Below are 20,106 nucleotides of genomic sequence, written 5' to 3'. Positions count from 1 at the left end.
AATCGTGTCATAGTTTTGGAACATATCATCTTATTCATAACTTTAAGGCTAACACAGTAATACTAAAAGCTAAAAAACTTAAATTTTGATTTCAGTGGACTTTGAAAACACCAATAAACCACTAAGCTGCATTTTATCAATCTACTTTTAAATAAAGTGTGTCATTCAGCCTACATTTTAGACTTGTCTTTTTTCGATATTGCATGTTTACATAACGTTAGTCACAATGTAGGCTAACGTTACGCAGTGACTGTGATGTAGCCTAATCTGAAATACAAATAGACAAAAACATCATAGGAAACACCATACTTCAGTTCTCAAAAATATAAATATATCTTATATTTTTACCAAATGAATAGCCTTGTCAAATGACTGTCGTTTTAACTTATATGGTAGAAAAGGTGACGTTTGCTAGAAGGATCGAGTGAGCGATCTAAGCAAAGTATCTACAGTTGTATTTTGTAATACAAAATAATATTACCCTTTGTCATTAGACACACTATTTAGTTTTGTATGGTATGGAGTTTGCTATTGTTACTGTACTAGCATCTTGCGTTATCTAGACAATGCTGTCTCTTAAGAAACTTTCAATTTAATCCGAAATTGTTTAAACAGTCAATAAGTGGATAAATCACTACTTACTGCTTGCAGGAATAGTTGCAATTGCCACTTTCTTCAGTTTAAGACGCTGAGTGAAGCTTGCTTGAAATGGGCCGAACAAACGAACGATCTTGAATTAAATTGTTGTGGTATCGGATTAAACATCAACCAACAGTTGACATTTTTTATCTGTGGGAAGGGTAGAAAAGTCCTGCACAGCCTGGAAGTGTGTCCATGCGAGCAGCTTGTTTTGATGATTTGCTCCCATTTCCGCCTGACAATGCACATGTTTGGACAGATGCAAATGTTGGGGGCGTGCATATAAATTATCCCCAATGCTTGCGTCAAGGTTGGGTTTATGTTGAGAAGCACTTTTTTTCTGTGGAGTTTTGGATTCACTTGATTTACATAAAAGTAGGAGGCAATGATGTTTGAGACTCACAGTATGTGATGTCCATGTACTGAACTCTCATTATTTCACCATGGCAAGGTTAATTCAATTTTTCATTATAGGGCACCTTTAAAATATCTTAGTTGACAAATATTTTTGTAAATGGGCTAAAAAGTGAGTTCAAACCAATTTTTTAAACATTGTTTGAAGCTAAATGTGACAAAATGTTTCTGTTATTTTCAGCATGAGCTGAATATCCTGGACCTTACAAGTCTGCCCAAGACGGGCTCCTGTAGGGGACGTTACCTTTGGTAAAAGGCCTCCCCCTTTTTAAGTCCGCTTCTCTAAGCAGAAAGAAGCGAAGCACACTGCTCTCCTTTTCCAATCTCTTCCAGTCAGACAGCCCTAACCAAAAGTAATAATCAACAGATGTATAAGAAATAGAAATATACAGTTGTAAAGAGAATTAAAAATAATAAAATGATGATAACCAAAGATAAGAACAAAGGTAAACTAAAACAGATATAAAAAGAAAATGATGCATAGATAAGGTGCAATCAGTCAGACGTATGGCACAGTGTTCATTCAGTAAATGCACAGCTAAATAGATGTGTTTTGAGTCTAGATTTGAATGTGGCTACTGTTGAAGCACATCTGATCTGTTCGGGGAGCTGGTTCCAACTACGGCTGGCATAATAGCTGAAAGCAGACGCTCCTTGCTTTGAGTGAACTCTTGGTATTTCTAACTGATTTGATCCTGCTGATCTGAGTGATCTGTTGGGTTTGTATTTAATCAGCATATCTTCAATGTCATTGAGAGATTTATAAACAAGTAATAGTACTTTAAAATCGATCCTAAATGTAACTGGAAGCCAGTGTAAAGACCTGAGGACTGGTGTGATGTGGTCATATTTTCTGGTTCTGCTCACAATCCTGGCAGCAGCATTCTGTATGAGCTGAAGCTGTCTAATGGTCTTTTTGGGAAGGCCAGTGAGGAGACCATTACAATAGTCCACCCTGCTGGTGATGAAAGCATGAACGAGTTTCTCTAAGTCTTGCCTGGAGACAAAACATCTAATTCTTGCAATATTTTTCAGATGATAGTATGCCGATTTAGTTATGGCTTTGACATGACTTCTGAAACTCAGGTCTGACTCCAAAATCCCACCAAGATTCCTCACTTGATTTTTTTTTATTAGACCTTTAGCCTCAAGATATGCGTTCACCTTGAGAATTTCATCTTTGTTTCCAAATGTAGTGATTTCAGTTTTGTCTTTGTTTAACTTAAGATAGTTTTGGCACATCCAGTTGTTAATTTCATCAATGCATTTGCACAGGGAGTCAATGGGGCTGTAGTCATTAGGTGTCGTCAGCATAGCTGTGGTAAGCCATTTTGTTCTTTTTCATTATTTGGCTCAGTGGCAGCATATACAGGTTGAATAGGAGTGGTGCAAGAATTGACACTTGTGGGACTCCGCATGTCATGGATGTCCACTCAGACTTATGGTCTCCTACACGCACATAACTTCTCCCTTCTAAGTATGACCTGAACCATTTGAGGACCATCCCAGAAAGCCCGACTCAGTTTTCCAGCCTGTCAAGAAGTATGTTGTGGTCAACAGTATCGAATGAATTTTGCCTATGAAGGGGAGATTTGAGATTGGTCTGTAGTTGCTCAGTATGGAGTTATCCAGACTTCTCTTTTTCATAAGAGGCTTAACTATTGCAGTTTTAAGTTCCATAGAGAAGTGAGGAGTTTACTACTTCTAGGAGATCTGCTTCTAAACAGTTAAACACAATTTTGAAAAAAGTGGGGAGTGCGTCAAGGGCACAGGTTGATGTTCTAAGGTGCTGTACTGTCTTCTAAAATTTTACCGTCAATTGTTTCAAAATCAGACATAGTACATTTCTGAGGTTTTGGTCTGATCTGTCTGACCCCAGAGCAACTCAAGGATGAGCTGATTGCCTTTCTGATATTTTTGATTTTCTCTGAGACGAATGAAGCAAACTTACCGCATTTGCTGTCTGAGAGCATTTCTCTGGGAATGTGACTCGGGGGGTTTGTTAGTCTTTCTACAGTAGCAAAAAGAGTGTGTGTGTTGTTAATGTTTCTGTTTATAATATTTGAGAAGGTCTGTCTAGCTTTGCCTAGTTCAACATTGAAAGCATGAAGTCTTTATAGATGTTATAATGGACTACAAGTTTTGTTTTCCGCCACTTTCGTTCAGATTTTCTGCATTGTCTTTTCATTATTTGAACTGCTGTTGAGTTTCTCCATGGTGCCTTTTGTTTGCCACACTTTTTCCTGACTTTTAGAGGAGCAATATCCTCAATTACCATCTTAACTTTTGATTTAAAGGAGTCAAGGAGAAAATCAACAGAGTCTGCAGATATGCTTGGTGTTAGAGATAAAGCCTTCATAAACAGTACATTAGTGTTCTCATTTAAGCATCTCTTTTTAACAGAGACAGATCTAGCTTCAATGGCAGGAGAGATTGATATATCAAAGAAAATACAGAAATGATCAGACAGTGCCACATCCTTAATAGCAATCGATGAAATGTTTAGACCCTTACTGATAAGTACATCTAGAGTGTCCCCACAATTGTGTGTGCGTCCATAAATATATATATATATATATATATTTTTTTTTTTTACCCTTTCTAGTTTGGGATTATATTAACTAGAAACAATTCCATCCAATAAAATACAGCTTCAAATTTATATTAATTTAGAAAAATTATAAAATTGCCCATGACATAAGATTTTATTAAATTTATTTAGAACTACACTGGTTCTTAAATAAAACATGGCAGTTTCACAGTATTGTATCTTTAGAGAGACACAGAGCCATTTTGTACTACTTTCACATTGCACTAAATGCTACAAACCAGACAATACAGCATGAGGATTTTGAGTTTGTTTTATTGTTCTAGTCAACAGAGGAGAATCAAGGACATGGGAACAAAACTCTGTACACCCAACACAACAGTAATCCTGTCCTGGTTGAGCTCCGCCACGGAGCTGCAGGGGAAAGCGAGCCTTTTCTTCCATGACAAGTCACCGTGAGATTACAATGTGCAAGAACAATTATGGAGAAATCATGGGTAATCTTGTCCACAAGAAGATGAATAGAGATGAGGGACAAACTGCAAAACATCTCAGTTTAAGACTGCAGGTCTAAGTTCATGCTCTTTCTTTGTAAAATGACAAACATATCAGCCCTATATTGATGATATTCTCTGCTAGAACAATATCACAGAAAAAGCAACACAGAGTGAAGCAGAGACTAGACGGCTCTTCACAGGAAAGGTGCGTGGTTTTCCTCTAAACCTCTTTAGCAGAGAGTCACTATCAAAAGTTTTCCAGTTGTGATTAGTCGTACACATTATATGTGAATTTAACAGTGAAACAATAAAAAAAGAAAAAAAAGAACAATCAAATGAAAGAAAACAAAACAGTCTTTTGCCCTGGTGATCGCGTCCATGCACATTAAGTTTAGTGACGGGACGGAAATGCGATTTATTGTACAGCAGTGCGACTCGAGTTTCTAAGGATCAGCATCAGTTTTGTGGCAGACGCAAGAGACTGCAGTACAAGCCGCAGGCTGAGAATGAGTTTGTTTTATTTCCACCGTCTCTCAGCATAAAGAAGCGGCAGAGAACATGGTCAGGCCGACTAGCTGCCTTACAGTAATGCACACACAAACATTCATACACACCCTGGCCTAAGTGTCTGGCCACAGTACAAAAGCAAACGTCTCACTACATTAGATTAGAAACTGAAGCGTGCACACGTCCTCACTCGCACTAACACACTTCAGGGGAACCAAAATTATAGAAGGTATATATAAAATAAAAAAAACCTCTTAAAAAACAAAACAAAACACAGTAAATAATAGAAACGCATGCCATTATGCTGCAGTTTGTTCCTGAGCTCCGTTTTCTTCTATTTCCATTGCACCACCGTTCTGTTTCTTGTCCTGCTCCTTTTCTTGATTCGCCTCCTTCTGAAAAAACAGAACAATTTACAATTACAATATTAGATAGAAGACAACAGATATTTGGCGGGTAATCCTTTTGTCCGGTGACTAAGAGCTAGTAACCGTAGACACTTACTTTGGCATCTCTCTCTGCAAACTTCTGGAACATGTTGGCATAGAGGCGTTTGTCCTTCTCGTGTTGCTCTTTGATATGTTTTTGGCAGAGCATGATCTGGCTCTTCGCTGCCTTATTGGCTGGATACAACTGAGTGACACGCTGGAAGTCTGCTCTCGCCCTGTCAAACTCCTTCATGACAACCAGTGCCTCTCCTCGCCTAAACAAAGCCTTCTCATTATTTGCATCCAGCTCCAGTGCCTTCACAAAAACGGGGAAAAAATTGAATGAAAAATAGATGAGAACAATTAAGGTCAAATTTTCTAGCAATTTATGTAAGAAACTATTTCTAAACATCCTATTTAGCCACCAAATAAATAAATTGGGACCTTTAAAGTCAAAATCACAATGGCTGCATTTACACTGCAAGTGTTAATGTACAGATCAGATCTTTTGACCAATTTTTAGTCTGGCTTGTTTACATTCACCTTAGAAACGACTTGGTATCCGATATCTGTTTATATTAATCCCCGCCCAGAATGATTCTGTTGGTGATCACTTTACTATGTGACATGGTTGACCCAAGGGTATTTACTGGCCGTACTAAAATTACTGACATAACTAACTTTGGATTACCATGGTTATTTGCCAGCATGGACAAGTTAAAAGCTGTCATGGATGTTTGCAACGCAAATTCTGACTGAACAGATACTAGGGAATATTAGTTTGATATTTTATCTGCAGCTTGTTAGATATAGAATTCATAAGTGAAATAAACTAGCACAGTAAGATTTATTTGAATGAATTAAGCCTGAGAGAGAAAGAGAGAGAGAGAGAATTACAGAACGCATCTAGTGAAGCTTATGTACAAAAACAGCAAAGTTATCACCTCATTGCTGTGAAATATAATGCAGCTTTCAGTAGCGAGTCGCTTTTATTTATATAATTTATGGTTTAGAGGTTGAAAACCATTTTTTTTCTCCTGAGTGCACTTGCACTCTTAACAAAAAAGCAGCTGTTTTAGTGCAAGCACATACAGGCACCTCTGCTTTATAATAAGACATTAACTAGCCATCTTTGTGGCCAAACGTGTTGCCCTTGCCTTGTGGCTTGGAATTCCAGGGGGAATCAGATATACATGTTTAAACATAGGTCAGATATCCAGACATTAGATATGTATCTAATTTAAAACCACATTTGGAAATGCTCAGATCAAATGCGGAGAAGAAAAAAAAGGATCAAACATTCTGATCTGTCAGATGGGAGTAAAAAACACTGTGCCAGTGTAAACGCAGCCAATAAGGCCTCTTGTGATTGTTAAATCATTATTGATAAGTATTATTTAAAATAGAATTGAATAAGTAATAATTGACAACAGAATCTAGCAAGTTTGGTTCTTTTAAAGACAACTGATTTTGCTCATTAAAGGTGGGGTAAGAATTATTTCAAAACCGTTTTAGAAAAAGGACTCGGGTCGAGTGGAATAACAAATTTGTAGCTAATCAGCAGGTAAGGGGCGTGTCTATGGTGAGAAGAGAGGCTCAGTGCACGTCATTATTCAAAACACGAGTCACACAGGACGGACATTAGCCAAGAAAACTAATATATGCTGGCTTTTGCTTGAATATGCTCGTGTCATGTTTACTTGTTTGTCCATTTGCTCACTTCAGCGATGATAAATAACCATTCATTTCCACACCGTATGAAGCATCTAAATCCCCTCACTGTTTCAAGGTTTCAAGCGTCAGCTCACAAAATGTGTCCGACAGGTAAGATACTATATACTCCTAATATATGTTTGTTTCCTCTTTTTCATCCCCGGTCATAATTGTAATATGTCATTAGCTAAACTATTGAGCTTGTATACTAACGTTATCGAGTTGTTCATGAGAACAGTTTGTGTTTTGTGATCGCTATAACTCTAATCTTGACATAACTAATATGTCGTTAGTTTTACTGTCATGCTCATGTTCTATAGAGTTGCTCATGAGAACGGTTTCTGTTTTTGTGATGGAAGGGGTGACTTTTTCATTGAATATTCGAACTGGATTAGTAACACACAGATTCTGCTACAGTCGTTGCCTGGGTTATGTATGTGTGGGGCTGAGCTATCAAAACAGGGATTTTTTGGGGGTAGGGGGGAGTTTGTTTTGATGATTTGAAATCTCAACAACGGTTACCAGAAAGCACTTACCCCACCTTTAACGGCACAATATGTAAGATTTCTGGATTAAAATATCCCAAACTCATTAGAAACATGTTATATATTTTGTTGGCTTGTGTACGTAGATTATCCCAAATGTTTCCAAGAGTGTTTAAAGCCAGAGAAATAAGCAATTTAAACCAGGACACAGATCGTGTCAATGCATCGCCTATCAGTGACATCATACCACATTACCCTTGATTTTCCTCAATGGAAACACCAAAGACGCTTTAATATTTTGTGTGTTTTATTAGACAGGTGAGCAACTGTTTGGGTACATTCATCGACAGAAAACTAATCAAAAGCAATGCGTTAGCCCACACACGTCCAGAAAAAGCTCAGGTAAATCGAGGTGTTATCAAGCTACCCCTTTGTTTTGAATAAGTGATGGGAATGGTTTTAATTTCAAGAATTAATAAATGCATTATTTCAATGGATAAAAGTGTCTGCTAAATGTAAAAAATCAAAAGTGATATATTCACTTTGGCAGCCTTTGAATATGACTATCTTAAACCAAGCTTAAGCATTAATTATTTACCTTGTCACAGTTCTCAAGGGCAGGGCTTGCTTCATGCAGCTTTAGGTAGCACATAGCTAGGTTGAGGTGAGCAGCCAATCGCAGCGTTTTGGCTTTCTCTTCTTCTTCCGGCTCCATACTGGACTCGTTCTCTAACCAGGACACAATGCGTTTATACTGCACAGCTGCCTGCTTGTATTTCCCCTCCTGTGCACATGAAACACTCCAATTATTGAACAAAATAATTATATGAGAGCAGCCTCATATCAAATGATCCATCATTGTGGTGGTGTTGTACAATTTATACAGCAGATCTTACAAAAATATACTCTATTGCTAGCATGAGTCAGATTCTGCTCCATTGCACTGTGATTTATTGGGCCGTTTCAACCAAACCAGGAAAGAAAATGCCTATGCACACAATTGGATAGACCTACAACCAATCAGAGCAACGGAGTAAGTGACGCATGTTGAGTGACACATAGGGTGCTTCCCAATTCTTATTTGTGCATCCTCGTTTCCTTTCCTACCTTCCTTTCCTCGCGCCTTAGCTCCCTTTCTCCGAGGAAAAGACGCGAGGACAGAGGAATTGAATCAAGTGAAATGATATATCATCGTTTCCTTTAACGTCACTTCAAAGCGTTGTCAATAAATGATGACACCGCTGGATTTAGTCGGGATTCTTGAAGATTAGAGATAACTGTTTATATTGTGAGCTTCAGCCTCCACAAAATACCACATTTGTCCATTTTTTAATTAACAACAAATTCCAGTTATTAACTGCTTTTTATTTGTTGTATAGTATTGGTTTCTATTTGTTTCATTCATTTTCTTGTGCTTTGATACCATTCTGCAACTGTCAGGTGTTGTTATTTGACAAACATTTGTGTATTGTACATTTAAACATAATAATAATGAATAAACTGCGGCACGATATGAAGGGGGAGGAGAATTAATAAATGCATCACGTTTAGTTGATAAAACACTTCCGCAAAGGATATTCCAGTGTATCCTCACTCATGACTCCTCAGGAAGCCTCCTCACTCCTCCATCCTTGCAGTGCAATTAGAGAATTGACATCTTCTACAAGATGGCTGAGCTCCATCGTTTTCCAGGTCATAGGATGGAGGACGGAGGAGCGAGGAAATGAGGAGGGATATTGTGGAGCACCTATTGTAGAGAGAAGTTTGGATCATTTTACGGACTCTGACCTTTGAATCTCGTTCAGTAAAATAAACAAATCTTTTTTCCAAGTAATTTCGTTCATTTTAGCAGAATATAATTAAAATGTCACATGTCAAATTCCCCAACACATATAGAACTTATGCAAACCTTGATCACATTTGGAATAAAAACAAATAAGCTAATGCAGCCAAGGCCAAATCTAAGAAATAAATGATTCATTAATTGCTTGGCTGGGACTTCAGGCTATGCAGTCTGTTGGTTAAAGTTTTTTCATATCAAACTATGTTATTCCCTTAACTAAAACGAGTTGACACATACCCCTCTCGTCTGAGTGCGTGCACTCGATCACTCTGACGCACGGTGATGATCTGAGAGCATTTAGCTTAGCCCACTAATCCCAGTTCATTCACTATGGTACCAAACAGATCAAGTTAGAAGCAACCAAACACCTCCACGTTTTCCCTATTTAAATACAGTTACACGAACAGTTGAACGATCAAGTATTAGGGGGTGAACGACTTCCATTTTTTTAAAGTCGACATTTATGTGATGAAAGTCGATTCGATGTCAACTAGTCGCTGATGACATCATTAATGAACAAATAAACCTAAACCTTGAGCTGAGACGTGAACTCTGGTCTTCTTGTGCACAGGACAGCTATGGCATATGACACTGCACTGCCCATGATGTTATTAATCCTACATAACAGCTTTTGTATCAGTTCTTTTGTCTTATGGTCGTTATATTTCTCACAGATTTCTGCTCGTTCTGAATAAGATACAGATTAAGTAGCACAATAAAGATTACATCATGTAAATGAATGCATTACTAATTGTGTGTGAATTAATTCTACCTGGCAGCGTCTCTCTACTAATAGTGAAGCTGTGAGTTTTAGTAAACAAGAAATCTGCGCTTCTGAATGGTATTGTGTGAGGCGCGCGATCTCCGTGTGGTCAGGCTATGTGTGTGTGTTGCAATTGCTCGCAGTTTAGCGCGATGATTAACTTACATGCACAATAAGCGTGCATTCTCCCGATCAATTTTGAGCATCCAGATGGTAAATCAAACATGTCTTGTGGAAAGCTCACGGAGTTTGCATTTATTTTTTATTTTTAACTGTTCAAAACAGAGCCTGTGTTTCAGGAAATTGTTTATCCTGTTGCGCCCTATAGGCCAGCGACTAGTCAACGTCAAGCTTAAAGTGTCATGACAGGGCATTAAGGTCGACTAGCCGACTAGTCGGTGCAACCCCTATCAAGAATGGTGAAAAAATAAAACGTGGCGCTTTTCTAAGTGGATTAAAAAGGAGAACTATAATGTATGACGGAATAGCACTTCTGAGAGTACTTCGACTCGGCACAGTAAAAAGTCCCGGCTGAAAATTTCTCCCTCACATCTCCCCCTCCCTGTCTCATTTCTGTCAATAGGGGGGAAGTTGTTACACTCCTACTTTTTTTCCAAAGGACTCTTTTCCAAAGTGCTTGTTGCATTATAGTGTCCCCCCTTTACTATACTGGGGTGTTTGGACTAAAGGATGGATACCCGACCTGAGCCCGACGGGTCTGGACAGATATTTAGAAATGACGTTTGGGTCGGGCTTGGTCACGTCAGTGCAATAAGGCAATGAACCTTTAAAATTTAAAACAGTTTATTATGCCATCCTTGTCATTCTAGCGCAACTTCAGCGCTGCTGGCAGGACCGAGCAGAGGAGGACAGCCTTGAAGCCATCCACAGTTGATAAAATCCTTTTTCTGCATAAAACCTTGATTAGCCTAAACTTTGACAGATAGATTATGTAAATAGATCCCATGTTGCAGTTTAGTAGCCATACAGTTTGAGAGAAAAATGGTAAGAGTGACTTTCATTTCAATAAGCATTTCAATTGTCTTACATTAAAATGGGATGTAGATCCTTAATACATTGCATCTACCTTAAAATACTGAGTTCCTTTCTCTTTGACGATGGCGCTCTGTTCCAGTTTCTCACTCGAGTTCATCTCCCAGGATTCTTTGGCCTGTGTGACAGGACAGAGCATCTTAATCTCATGACAATGACTGTGTAAAGACATTACTGCCTAACTGGTCGTTTACGGTCCGTAATGATTTTATGAATTTTATATTACAAAACCAGAAGTTCCCAACATACTGAGTAATGTGGGTGTAAATTTAGCTATGCGCTGCTTTTATTTAGGAGGACACACTCACCTTTTCAAATGCTTTCAGTTTGATTTTGTACTCCAGTGTAGCATTAGGTGGAATGTTGAACTTTTCGCTGCCAGCAGTCCCATAGCCATATCTGAGATTCATAAATAATTAAATTAAAACATCAACACATTCACATATACTGTGCACTGATGTAAGAAACGTGTTTACTTTGGTTTGATGGTGAAGAGCGCCTCCTCTCCCTGTTCCATGGACTGCAAGGCTTTCTCTACGCCTGGAGGCAGACCAAAACTCTCTCCATCTCCAACCTCAAACTTCAACTCGCGCTCATCAAAAACATTCTCTTCGTGGCGGCCCACCAAACACACTAAACCAAAGAGAAGGAAAAATGAACTATGGCAAAGGTGCATTAACAAGGAATTAGTCTGCTTGATTCTTCCGACAACATTTGCATTTACTCATTTAGTAGACACTTGCAGACTGCTGTGTAGATGAACTGCTCTCCTTTTATTGATTCTTAAAGGCCATATTATATCTTTTTGGGTAAACAATACCTATACTAATAGGTTTTCATTCTTGAATATTCAAAAACACATTCTTCACATATTTTACATTATTGCTGTTTCACTGTTTAGTTCATGTCTTTATGAAGCCCCCCCTTCCAAAAGGTGCAATGTGCTCTGATTGTTCAGCTGGACCAATGTGTTATGATTGGTCATGCGCTTTGAGTGTTTCAGAATGTCATGTCCCTTACCATAACTGCGAGTTACGCACTTAAAAGGATGCGTATTCATCCATTCTAAAAGTACTCCACATAGGTCCGGTTAACCCTTAAAGAGGTGATGAATTGAGAAATCAACTTTCCTTTGAGCTTTTGATATATAAAAGGTCATGGTAATATAAGAATATCCTGTAAGTTTAGCGCTGAAAATGTCCTCGTTAGTCAAAGAAAAGCATAGAAAAGACACCAGGCTCCGAAAACGATCCCGTTAGCAGCTTGACATCATCGACTGATGAAACACCGCCAACAGAATAATAAGCACGTGTAATTCAGTAGCCCTGCCCACCGACTCATGGACCTGTTCGGATTGCACTAGCCAGCAGCAATAAACATGCCAAAGAATATAGCAAGATATTGCGCTATTCCTGGTTGTGGAAGAACACATGCATAAGCTTCCTTCTGACTCTAATATTAGGAATGTGTGGTAAGACAGCTCACGTGGGAAAGACATGTTCACTTAATTTCACTGTGGAATCGTTTGTAAACAAATCTCAGGTGGTGCTGGATTTGTAGACATATTGAGATTAAAACACAACGCTGTTTCTTCTATATTGGATCCGACAGGAGGAATGGTGCTACACACTTATGTGAGTAAAACGTGTTTTTTATATGTAATAGTATTGCATTGTTATAGATCATTTTGCTTATGTGTACGTGTCTAACGGAACATACCTTAGCTTTAGCACACTGGACTCAGACATGTATGGGCCAGGGCTCGCAAAGCTCAACGTCCTGATTCATAGGCTGATGAATCTCGTAATATTCCTTTCTTTTTCTGCTATTCTCTCCCTCTTGACATTTGAAGGGCGCGCGCACGTCTGTGCGTGTACATGCAGTTCACGCTTATATTGAATGATCGTACGGGCTACGTAATACAAAGATAATAGTCCAATCATTCGCGGATGGATGAGAAATAAATCATTGCGTTTGTTTGATAAAGACATACCATATATACCCGAATATAAGACAAGCTTTTTGTGTCCTGAAAAGGGGCTGAAAAGGCTTTAAAGTGGGGGGTCGTCTTATATTCGCGATATAGACAAAAATCACATATCTATTAAACGGACTATAACATGGTCACGCTGTTGACGCTCACGTAGCATTTCGAGGAGAAATCACAACGAGCGACGCTCACACAGAGAAACTGCGCTAAACATTTAAAATTTATAACATATGATACAATTAAACAACATGAGTTGTTGAACGATGAGTTAATCATTAACTAATTACATATAAGTGACTTATAACGTTATTGACAGCAACGAAATTAGGGGCTTTAATATAAATATTTGGCAGGAATAGCAAGAGTATATAGCTAGTAGGCTAATCTGAATTTAACCAGGGTAGATCTCGACACACTGACAAATTGAAAAGTAGATCTTTGTTCAAAAAAAGGTTGGGCACCCCTGGCCTACATTGTGATTAACGTTATATAAACATGCAATAATCGCTGATGAAAAAAGACATATGACATATGAAGATGATAAAAAATAAACTTGAACAAAGCACTGGTTTTGGTTTTGTCGGGGGAAAAAGAGGAGCATTCAAGCATTCGCGCTTGCGGTTGCCAGATATCAGTCATTTAAATCCCCCAATCAGAGCTTTTCTTGCAAGAGAATGACGTTGATCACTACATCAAACCTATTGTAAGGGGGCTGTTGATGGTGGGAATGCAAGCCAGATCAGGGTTTATGGTACTGAATCGTACCCCGCCGCTTGGTGGAAACGAGCCATTATTAACTGCCTGGAGCCACACAGAGTACTTGTAGAATGACCTTCTATGTAGTGTTGTCACGATACCAAAATTATTACTTCAATACGATACCAGACTAAAATACCTCGATACCCATACTAAATCGACATACTAAAATAACAAACAAACAAAATAAAAATAATAATATGAATAATATGACAACAGACCTTATTCATTGTTTTATTTTTTTTAACTAAAAATTCACTTGGCCAGCATGTTCCTGCCCTGGTTTTTGACCATTCCCTCCTCTTATCGCTATAATAACTACATAATAACTACATGCCAGTGTGAAGATCCTTACAGAGACCACATTATCAATCATGTTATCATTCACTAACTTTTCACTTTCAGGGTAATTTTATAATTATAATATAGATTTTTAATTGCGTCTTTGTTTTTAAAAATAATCAAAAAATGCAAATGACAAACAATATGACAAACACAGTGCTTTATTTTTAAGCATATTAATTAAGCTTTATTTTTACCGCGAAAGCTTTATTTTTACATATTAGGTCTATTTAACTGTAGCAAGTCAAGAAAAAATTAAACAATCAAATATAAAACTGCTTACTTAGTCTTTACTCTATAATTAAAACTATACACTGATTCTTAATAAATATATTTAAGTTATTTAGCCAAGCATGTGGTGGTTTTTCTATTTTTCATTGGTGTTTGATAAACATTAATCACACAGAATATTAGGTCTGGCTTAAGACCTGCACTGATCTAATTACCTCAGATGTATACGTTCACTAAAGACATATCCGACTTGTGTTTACCTGAATACTCGCCAGACCGTGCATTTTTACATGTTTGACCATTCAAACCAGGGATGGAAATTAACTTTTTTGTCCACCGGCCACTGTGGCTGGTGGATTTCAAAATCTACCAGCCACTCCATGTTTTTACCAGCCACTTTCTTGTTTTTAACCGACAATGTGTAACTGCATGTGAAAAATTCATACTACAAGCTCTACAATACTTAAGCAGTTTATTTAATCTCAAGTCTCAATGAAATACTGACATTTTCTCTATCTCTCTTATACACACACAAACCATGAACTGATATACATTTCATTAAATGAGTAGGGCTCTGTGCGCTTTTTTTTTTACCTGGATGTGGCATTTGGATGATTCGTGATCTTTTATGGCTTCCAGTTTTAGGTTTTTAGTCCCAACAATGAAACTATTAGTTTTGGCATCTTCGGAAGCGTGTTGACGACACACCGAGCAGAACATTGTCAGTAGGGATTCACAGAAATAAAAATTCTTGGCCGAAACCGAAACACCAAAAGAAATTATGCCAACTATTAGTACCATTGTATTTATGGCTAATGCTGTGACTGTAACTTTACTAAAAAATCAAGGCATTGCGATTGCATAAATTAATATTAAAGTTTCAAATATTAATCAATTACAAATTATGCAAATATTTATTTAGCACATTGCAACAATCCACAGTATAAAATACAATTCAAACTAAAATGTTTAACTTGACCTCACTCATGTGTACATTTAATAATAGCTAATGTACAGGCCTAATGGCCTGCAGAAAGGTACAGAAATTCAATAAAGTAATCGAATGTAAAATAACTGCATATTTTAACTGTTTAAATTAAAGATTAATCCTTATTAAACTTACAAAAGCTATTCAAGAGCAGTGAGTGATGTCCTTTTGTTTGACATTAAACAGACAGCAGTAAAGGCTACTGCCCCTTTAAGACCTAGTGCAGGGATATACTCTTCTTTCTCGACTGTATAACGTTCACTTGAGGCATATTCAGACTATGTCTGCTTGGATACTAATCAAGATGGACATGTTGACATACTTTTTGTGTGAGTTTGTCCATTTAAGCGCAAGACTTGAAAGAGAACTCAATATTTGCGCTTTGAGACGAGTGCGCGTTCTCTGATGATGCGCAGTGACGGATTTTCTTTCAGCGCGTGCGAGTTCGTATTTGCGTCTTCTGGTACTACATCCGGGTAATGACGGCGAAAACGACTAGTCATATTCAGACATACGGCCGCACTCGCATGCATTGAACAAAGTTTACAAAGAGGGGAAACAGTATGCTATTTTTATTTACCCGCCACGGTGGCCGGTAGGTGAAGCGAGTTTACCCGCCACAACTCAAAATCACCCGCATTTGGCTGGTGGCGGGTGCTAATTTCCATCCCTGATTCAAACCCAAATAATAATCCGCGAAAGAACTGAATAGCGATCGCATGTTTGTTGTCTGAAAGGCGTGTGCGTGCATGTACCACGCCACGCCTTTTCTTCTCATGCGCGCATATTTCTGTTGCTTTCTCTGTCATGCGCTGCACGTATATATTTAACTCTTCTACTTCTAATGTTAAGTGAACGGTGGAAGAAGAGCTCTGCACACACGTCCTGACACCTGTTGTCACATCCACGCAAATTAAGAAATACAGCTCATATTAGCGCTGTCCTCCTTAAAGTACCGGTACTAATAAAAGTCCATATCGTACAGTCTGTAATAGCAGGGTATCGCAATAATTTTCTAGTACTGGTATATTGTGCAACACTTCTTCAATGTCTCATTTACCATTCACTGCCATTATAAAGCATGGAATTTTTTTTTTTATTTTGTTTGAAAGAAGAAAGTCATATACACCTAGGATGGCTTGAGGGTGAGTAAAGCCATGGGATACATTTCATTTTTGGATGAACTATCCCTTTAACAGAACTTAACCATGCTTCACCCCTTTTTTTGCGTATCCCTTGGGTGGGAATTATTTAAATGAGGAATATTGTGAAATGTACATTCCCGTAAGAAACCTCAAGACTACAGTCCAAGTGTTTCACAGGGAGTTCAGATACTGATAGAGAACAACTCCCTTTGGAGTGGACTTTGAGCTTTGTATCTTTACAGACATTTTTCATGCTCAAACAGCAACAACAAAAGCATAATATGTCCTCTATAAGAATAAGAACAGTTTGTTTTACCTTCCACAGATGCACCCTCATTAGGCTTTGTGTAGCCCTCCCCCTTAGTGATGATCCTGCGAATAATTCCACCATCTTCTTCATCTGTGATGTCCTCCCCATGAAACTCAAACAACTCCACCTGCCAGACAAACAAATTGACATATCAATACAAAAACACTCTTTGTAATACTCAGAGTAGTCAGTTTGCATGCGTCTGGACCTCACCTGGAACACAAGGGTAGCGTTGGGTGGGATTTTGGGTGGGCTGCCAGCAGCTCCATAGGCATACTCTGGTTTACAAATCAATTGGCAGATCTCACCAATCTTCATCGTGGCCACACCAATGTCCCATGCTTTGATCACCTGTCCTGTGAGACATAGCAAATAATGGTTTGAAGTGGTTGACTTGCATGCTCAACAATGTTTTGCACTATTTTATATTTCTGCAGCTCTATATGGAAGAAATCATCTGTCACTTTTTCCATTACATTGTGACTTTTACCAATCATAACAGGTGTTTTTCCATATAAATCTACAGTATCAACGCCCTGTTTAAATGTCAGAGAGGGTACACTAACATCTAATCCACTTTACCTTAAAGGGGGTATAATGCTATTTCATGCATTCTGACTTATTTACACTGTTAAGAGTTTCTCACGCCAAACATAGCCAAAATAAAAAGAATAACGGTAAAACTTTACAATAAGGTTGTATTAGTTAACATGAACTAACCACAAACAGCACCTCTGTTCAGCATTAGTTAATCTTTGTTAACATCAGTTAATAAAAATAGAGCTGTTCCTGGTTTGTTCATGTTAGTTCACAGTGCATTAACTAATGTTTACAAGATTTTAATTATGCATTAGTAAATGTTAAAATTAACATTAACAAAGATAAATAAATGCTTTATAAGTGCAGTTCATTATTAGTTAAATGTTAACTAATGGGCTGTATTGCTAAAGGGATAGTTCACTTTAAAATGAAAATTCTGTCATTCTTTACTCACCCTCAAGTTGTTTCAAACATGTATACATTTCTTTCTGTGGCTGAACACAAGGGAAGATTTTTTGAGGAATGTCAGTAACCAAATAGGTTAACTTGAGCCATTGACTTCCATATAGGAAACAAATACTATAAAAGTCAATGGCTCCAGTTAACTGTTTGGTTACTTGGTTACTGAACTATCCCTTTAATAAATGAGTTGGACGAATGACGGAGTATATCTGTGCCGAATACACTCAGGATTCCAAAAAGTTTCTTGGAGTTTTTTGAGTATGACCATAAAGGGGCGTAATTCCTTTAATGAGCACTTCTCTCGGATGAGCGCATGCACACATCAACCAGAACGAGAGCAAGAGCATGCCCATCAACGGGATTTGTTCAGGTTACGGAAGCCGTCGGGAGCACTGACATTTTGGGTTTGGACCACAAAAATCAACAATGGCACTAAAGAAGTGTGATTTAGGCTGTGAGGGAAAGATAGCCTCGTTCAGCTTCCTAAATACCCCAGAATCAGTGAAACTGCATCAAACGTCTGTTTTCTTGGTAATCGACGCACAAGTGCATATAATCCAAACACGAACGTATAGTGAATTAAAAGATGCAATACTACTCTATAGGAATTAACATGAGACTGGCAGAAACTGTACCTTTTAAAATACCCACCTTTGCCAAGCTCAAATGAGAACTTCTCCCCTCGATCACGGCTGGAGTCGAACTGTGTGCCATCAAGCAGTGTTCCGACATAGTGAACAAATACTTTGTCACCGGTCATAGGCAACTCAGAGCCTGTACCCTCCTTCTTGACCATCTGTAGAAGAGAGAAAGAGATTAGTAATTCCAATGGCAAAAACCCAATCAAATAAGGTATGGGGAGGGGTTTGACTGGAGAACATAAGTGAAGTAGTTTTTTTTTGTTTTGTTTGTTAGTATTTATGATATTGTGCATGTGGGAAAGGTTTGTGTTATGGATTATGTATCAATTTGTCTGTACTGCATAACAAATTTCCTTTCTGAGGACATTTAAATTCAAGTCTAATCATCAATCTGTTAGTCGCTCTGCACTACACCTGTCACCTGTCAATCTTCAAAGACCACAGGGCAGAAAGATGTTCATGCCTAATACTTACATTATGAAACATTACACAATAATAACGGATGATTTTCTCAACGTTAGTACATAGCAAATTACTTTTAAACAGCAATGGTGTGCTTTAAATAGAGGCCATTCAGACACATTTTGTTTCATTATTGCAAACATCAATGTGTCACTTGTATTGTAAATGGGATGAGTTTAATGTTTACTGGACATTGCACGTGATTAATCAGTGCAAACAGAACAACAAAATTGCAACACTAATAAATAAAATGGAAATTCACTATATATATATATATATATATATATATATATATATATATATATATATATATATATATATATATATATATATATATATATATATATAATTACTTACTCGACCTCGTGTTGTTGCATTACTTAATTATTTTTGTCTATGGAACACAAAAGGAGATGTTAGTCATAGTGTCTCAGTCGCCTTTCGCTTTCGTTGTGCAGGATGCAATGAGAGTGAATGGTGACCGGGAGCTGCCAATAAATATATTAAAAATAAATAATTTGGCTATATCTCCTTTTGCGGTCCACATAAGAAAGATAGTCATAATGTAGAGTTAGACATTGAGAGTAAGTGCATGATGACAAAAGGGTTAACTGTCCCTTTAAGCTCGTCAAGCTCACTAGAAAGATCTAGCAATGCTGCAAAATTAGCAACAGGCGGTGTTCTAAGCCAGTTAATAACGCTCAAATAAACGAAACACATTCATTCGACTGCATAGAACAGCTAAAACTGCAGTGAAGTGAGCTAACAGAGAGAAACATTGGCTCTAACGTTAAATGCATTCAGTCAGTCACACCTCCCTCATGGAGTCAATGCGGCTCAGTGCACTGCAGTATTTACCTTTAAAACACCTCCATCTTTCTTCGGGGTGATGTCTTCACCCTCGACGGGGATGCTGCAACCTTCAGTGACCACCTCTTCTGCAGTCATCTTTGATTTAATATGAAATTTTACTTTAAAACAACCCAAACAATAGATCCACTCTTCTCACAGAGCGGCTCTCTGAGGTCTTTCCTTTAAAGAAATCACTGAAGACTCGACGTCTGCAGAACTAAACGTCTTTAATATCGCTATTAGGAATAGACCTGATGCTCTACAGTGCGAATTTGAAGGTTAGTGGCCGTTAAATGTGTTTTTGAGTCCGCAAACGGGCTGAGCGAGGCGTTTATATAACGTTCGGCCCCGCCGCTGGAAACTGAAGCGAGCGACTCAGCGAACTTTCCAGAGCTTGTGGAGTCTAGAACTGACTGCAAATTTAGGCACCATCGCAAAAATGTTAACTACAATAATTAACGACAAAAGGGGTGGATGTTTACTATCTGATTATATTT

The 20,106-nt window shown here is 38.0% G+C and overlaps 1 protein-coding gene across 1 annotated transcript; it reads right to left on the bottom strand.

Annotated features, from left to right (window-relative positions):
• Positions 1-3,900: 3,900 nt before the first annotated feature.
• On the bottom strand, positions 3,901-20,009 carry fkbp4 (FKBP prolyl isomerase 4). The gene is made up of 10 exons (XM_067420012.1): positions 19,616-20,009; positions 18,306-18,450; positions 16,866-17,008; positions 16,659-16,779; positions 11,367-11,523; positions 11,199-11,289; positions 10,925-11,008; positions 7,830-8,015; positions 5,110-5,349; positions 3,901-5,000 (listed from the first exon to the last, which is right to left on the bottom strand). Exons 1-10 carry the CDS (start codon positions 19,703-19,705, stop codon positions 4,905-4,907), a joined length of 1,353 nt encoding a protein of 450 aa, XP_067276113.1. The 5' UTR covers positions 19,706-20,009; the 3' UTR covers positions 3,901-4,904.
• Positions 20,010-20,106: the final 97 nt, after the last annotated feature.

The sequence above is a fragment of the Pseudorasbora parva genome, chromosome 16, assembly GCF_024679245.1.
Source record: "Pseudorasbora parva isolate DD20220531a chromosome 16, ASM2467924v1, whole genome shotgun sequence".
NCBI classification, from domain to species: Eukaryota; Metazoa; Chordata; class Actinopteri; order Cypriniformes; family Gobionidae; genus Pseudorasbora; species Pseudorasbora parva.
The sequence above is the reverse complement of the archived record's forward strand: the minus strand, read 5'-3'. Positions and strand labels throughout refer to the sequence as shown.

Excerpts from the sequence above, each read along its gene's own strand:
- fkbp4 (XM_067420012.1), bottom strand. The coding sequence starts at position 19,705 with ATGACTGCAGAAGAGGTGGTCACTGAAGGTTGCAGCATCCCCGTCGAG. Across the intron at positions 16,780-16,865 it reads ACGCTACCCTTGTGTTCCAG|GTGGAGTTGTTTGAGTTTCA; the intron begins GTGAGGTCCAGA and ends TTTGTCTGGCAG. Across the intron at positions 5,350-7,829 it reads CCCTTGAGAACTGTGACAAG|GCACTGGAGCTGGATGCAAA; the intron begins GTAAATAATTAA and ends GTTTTTGTGAAG.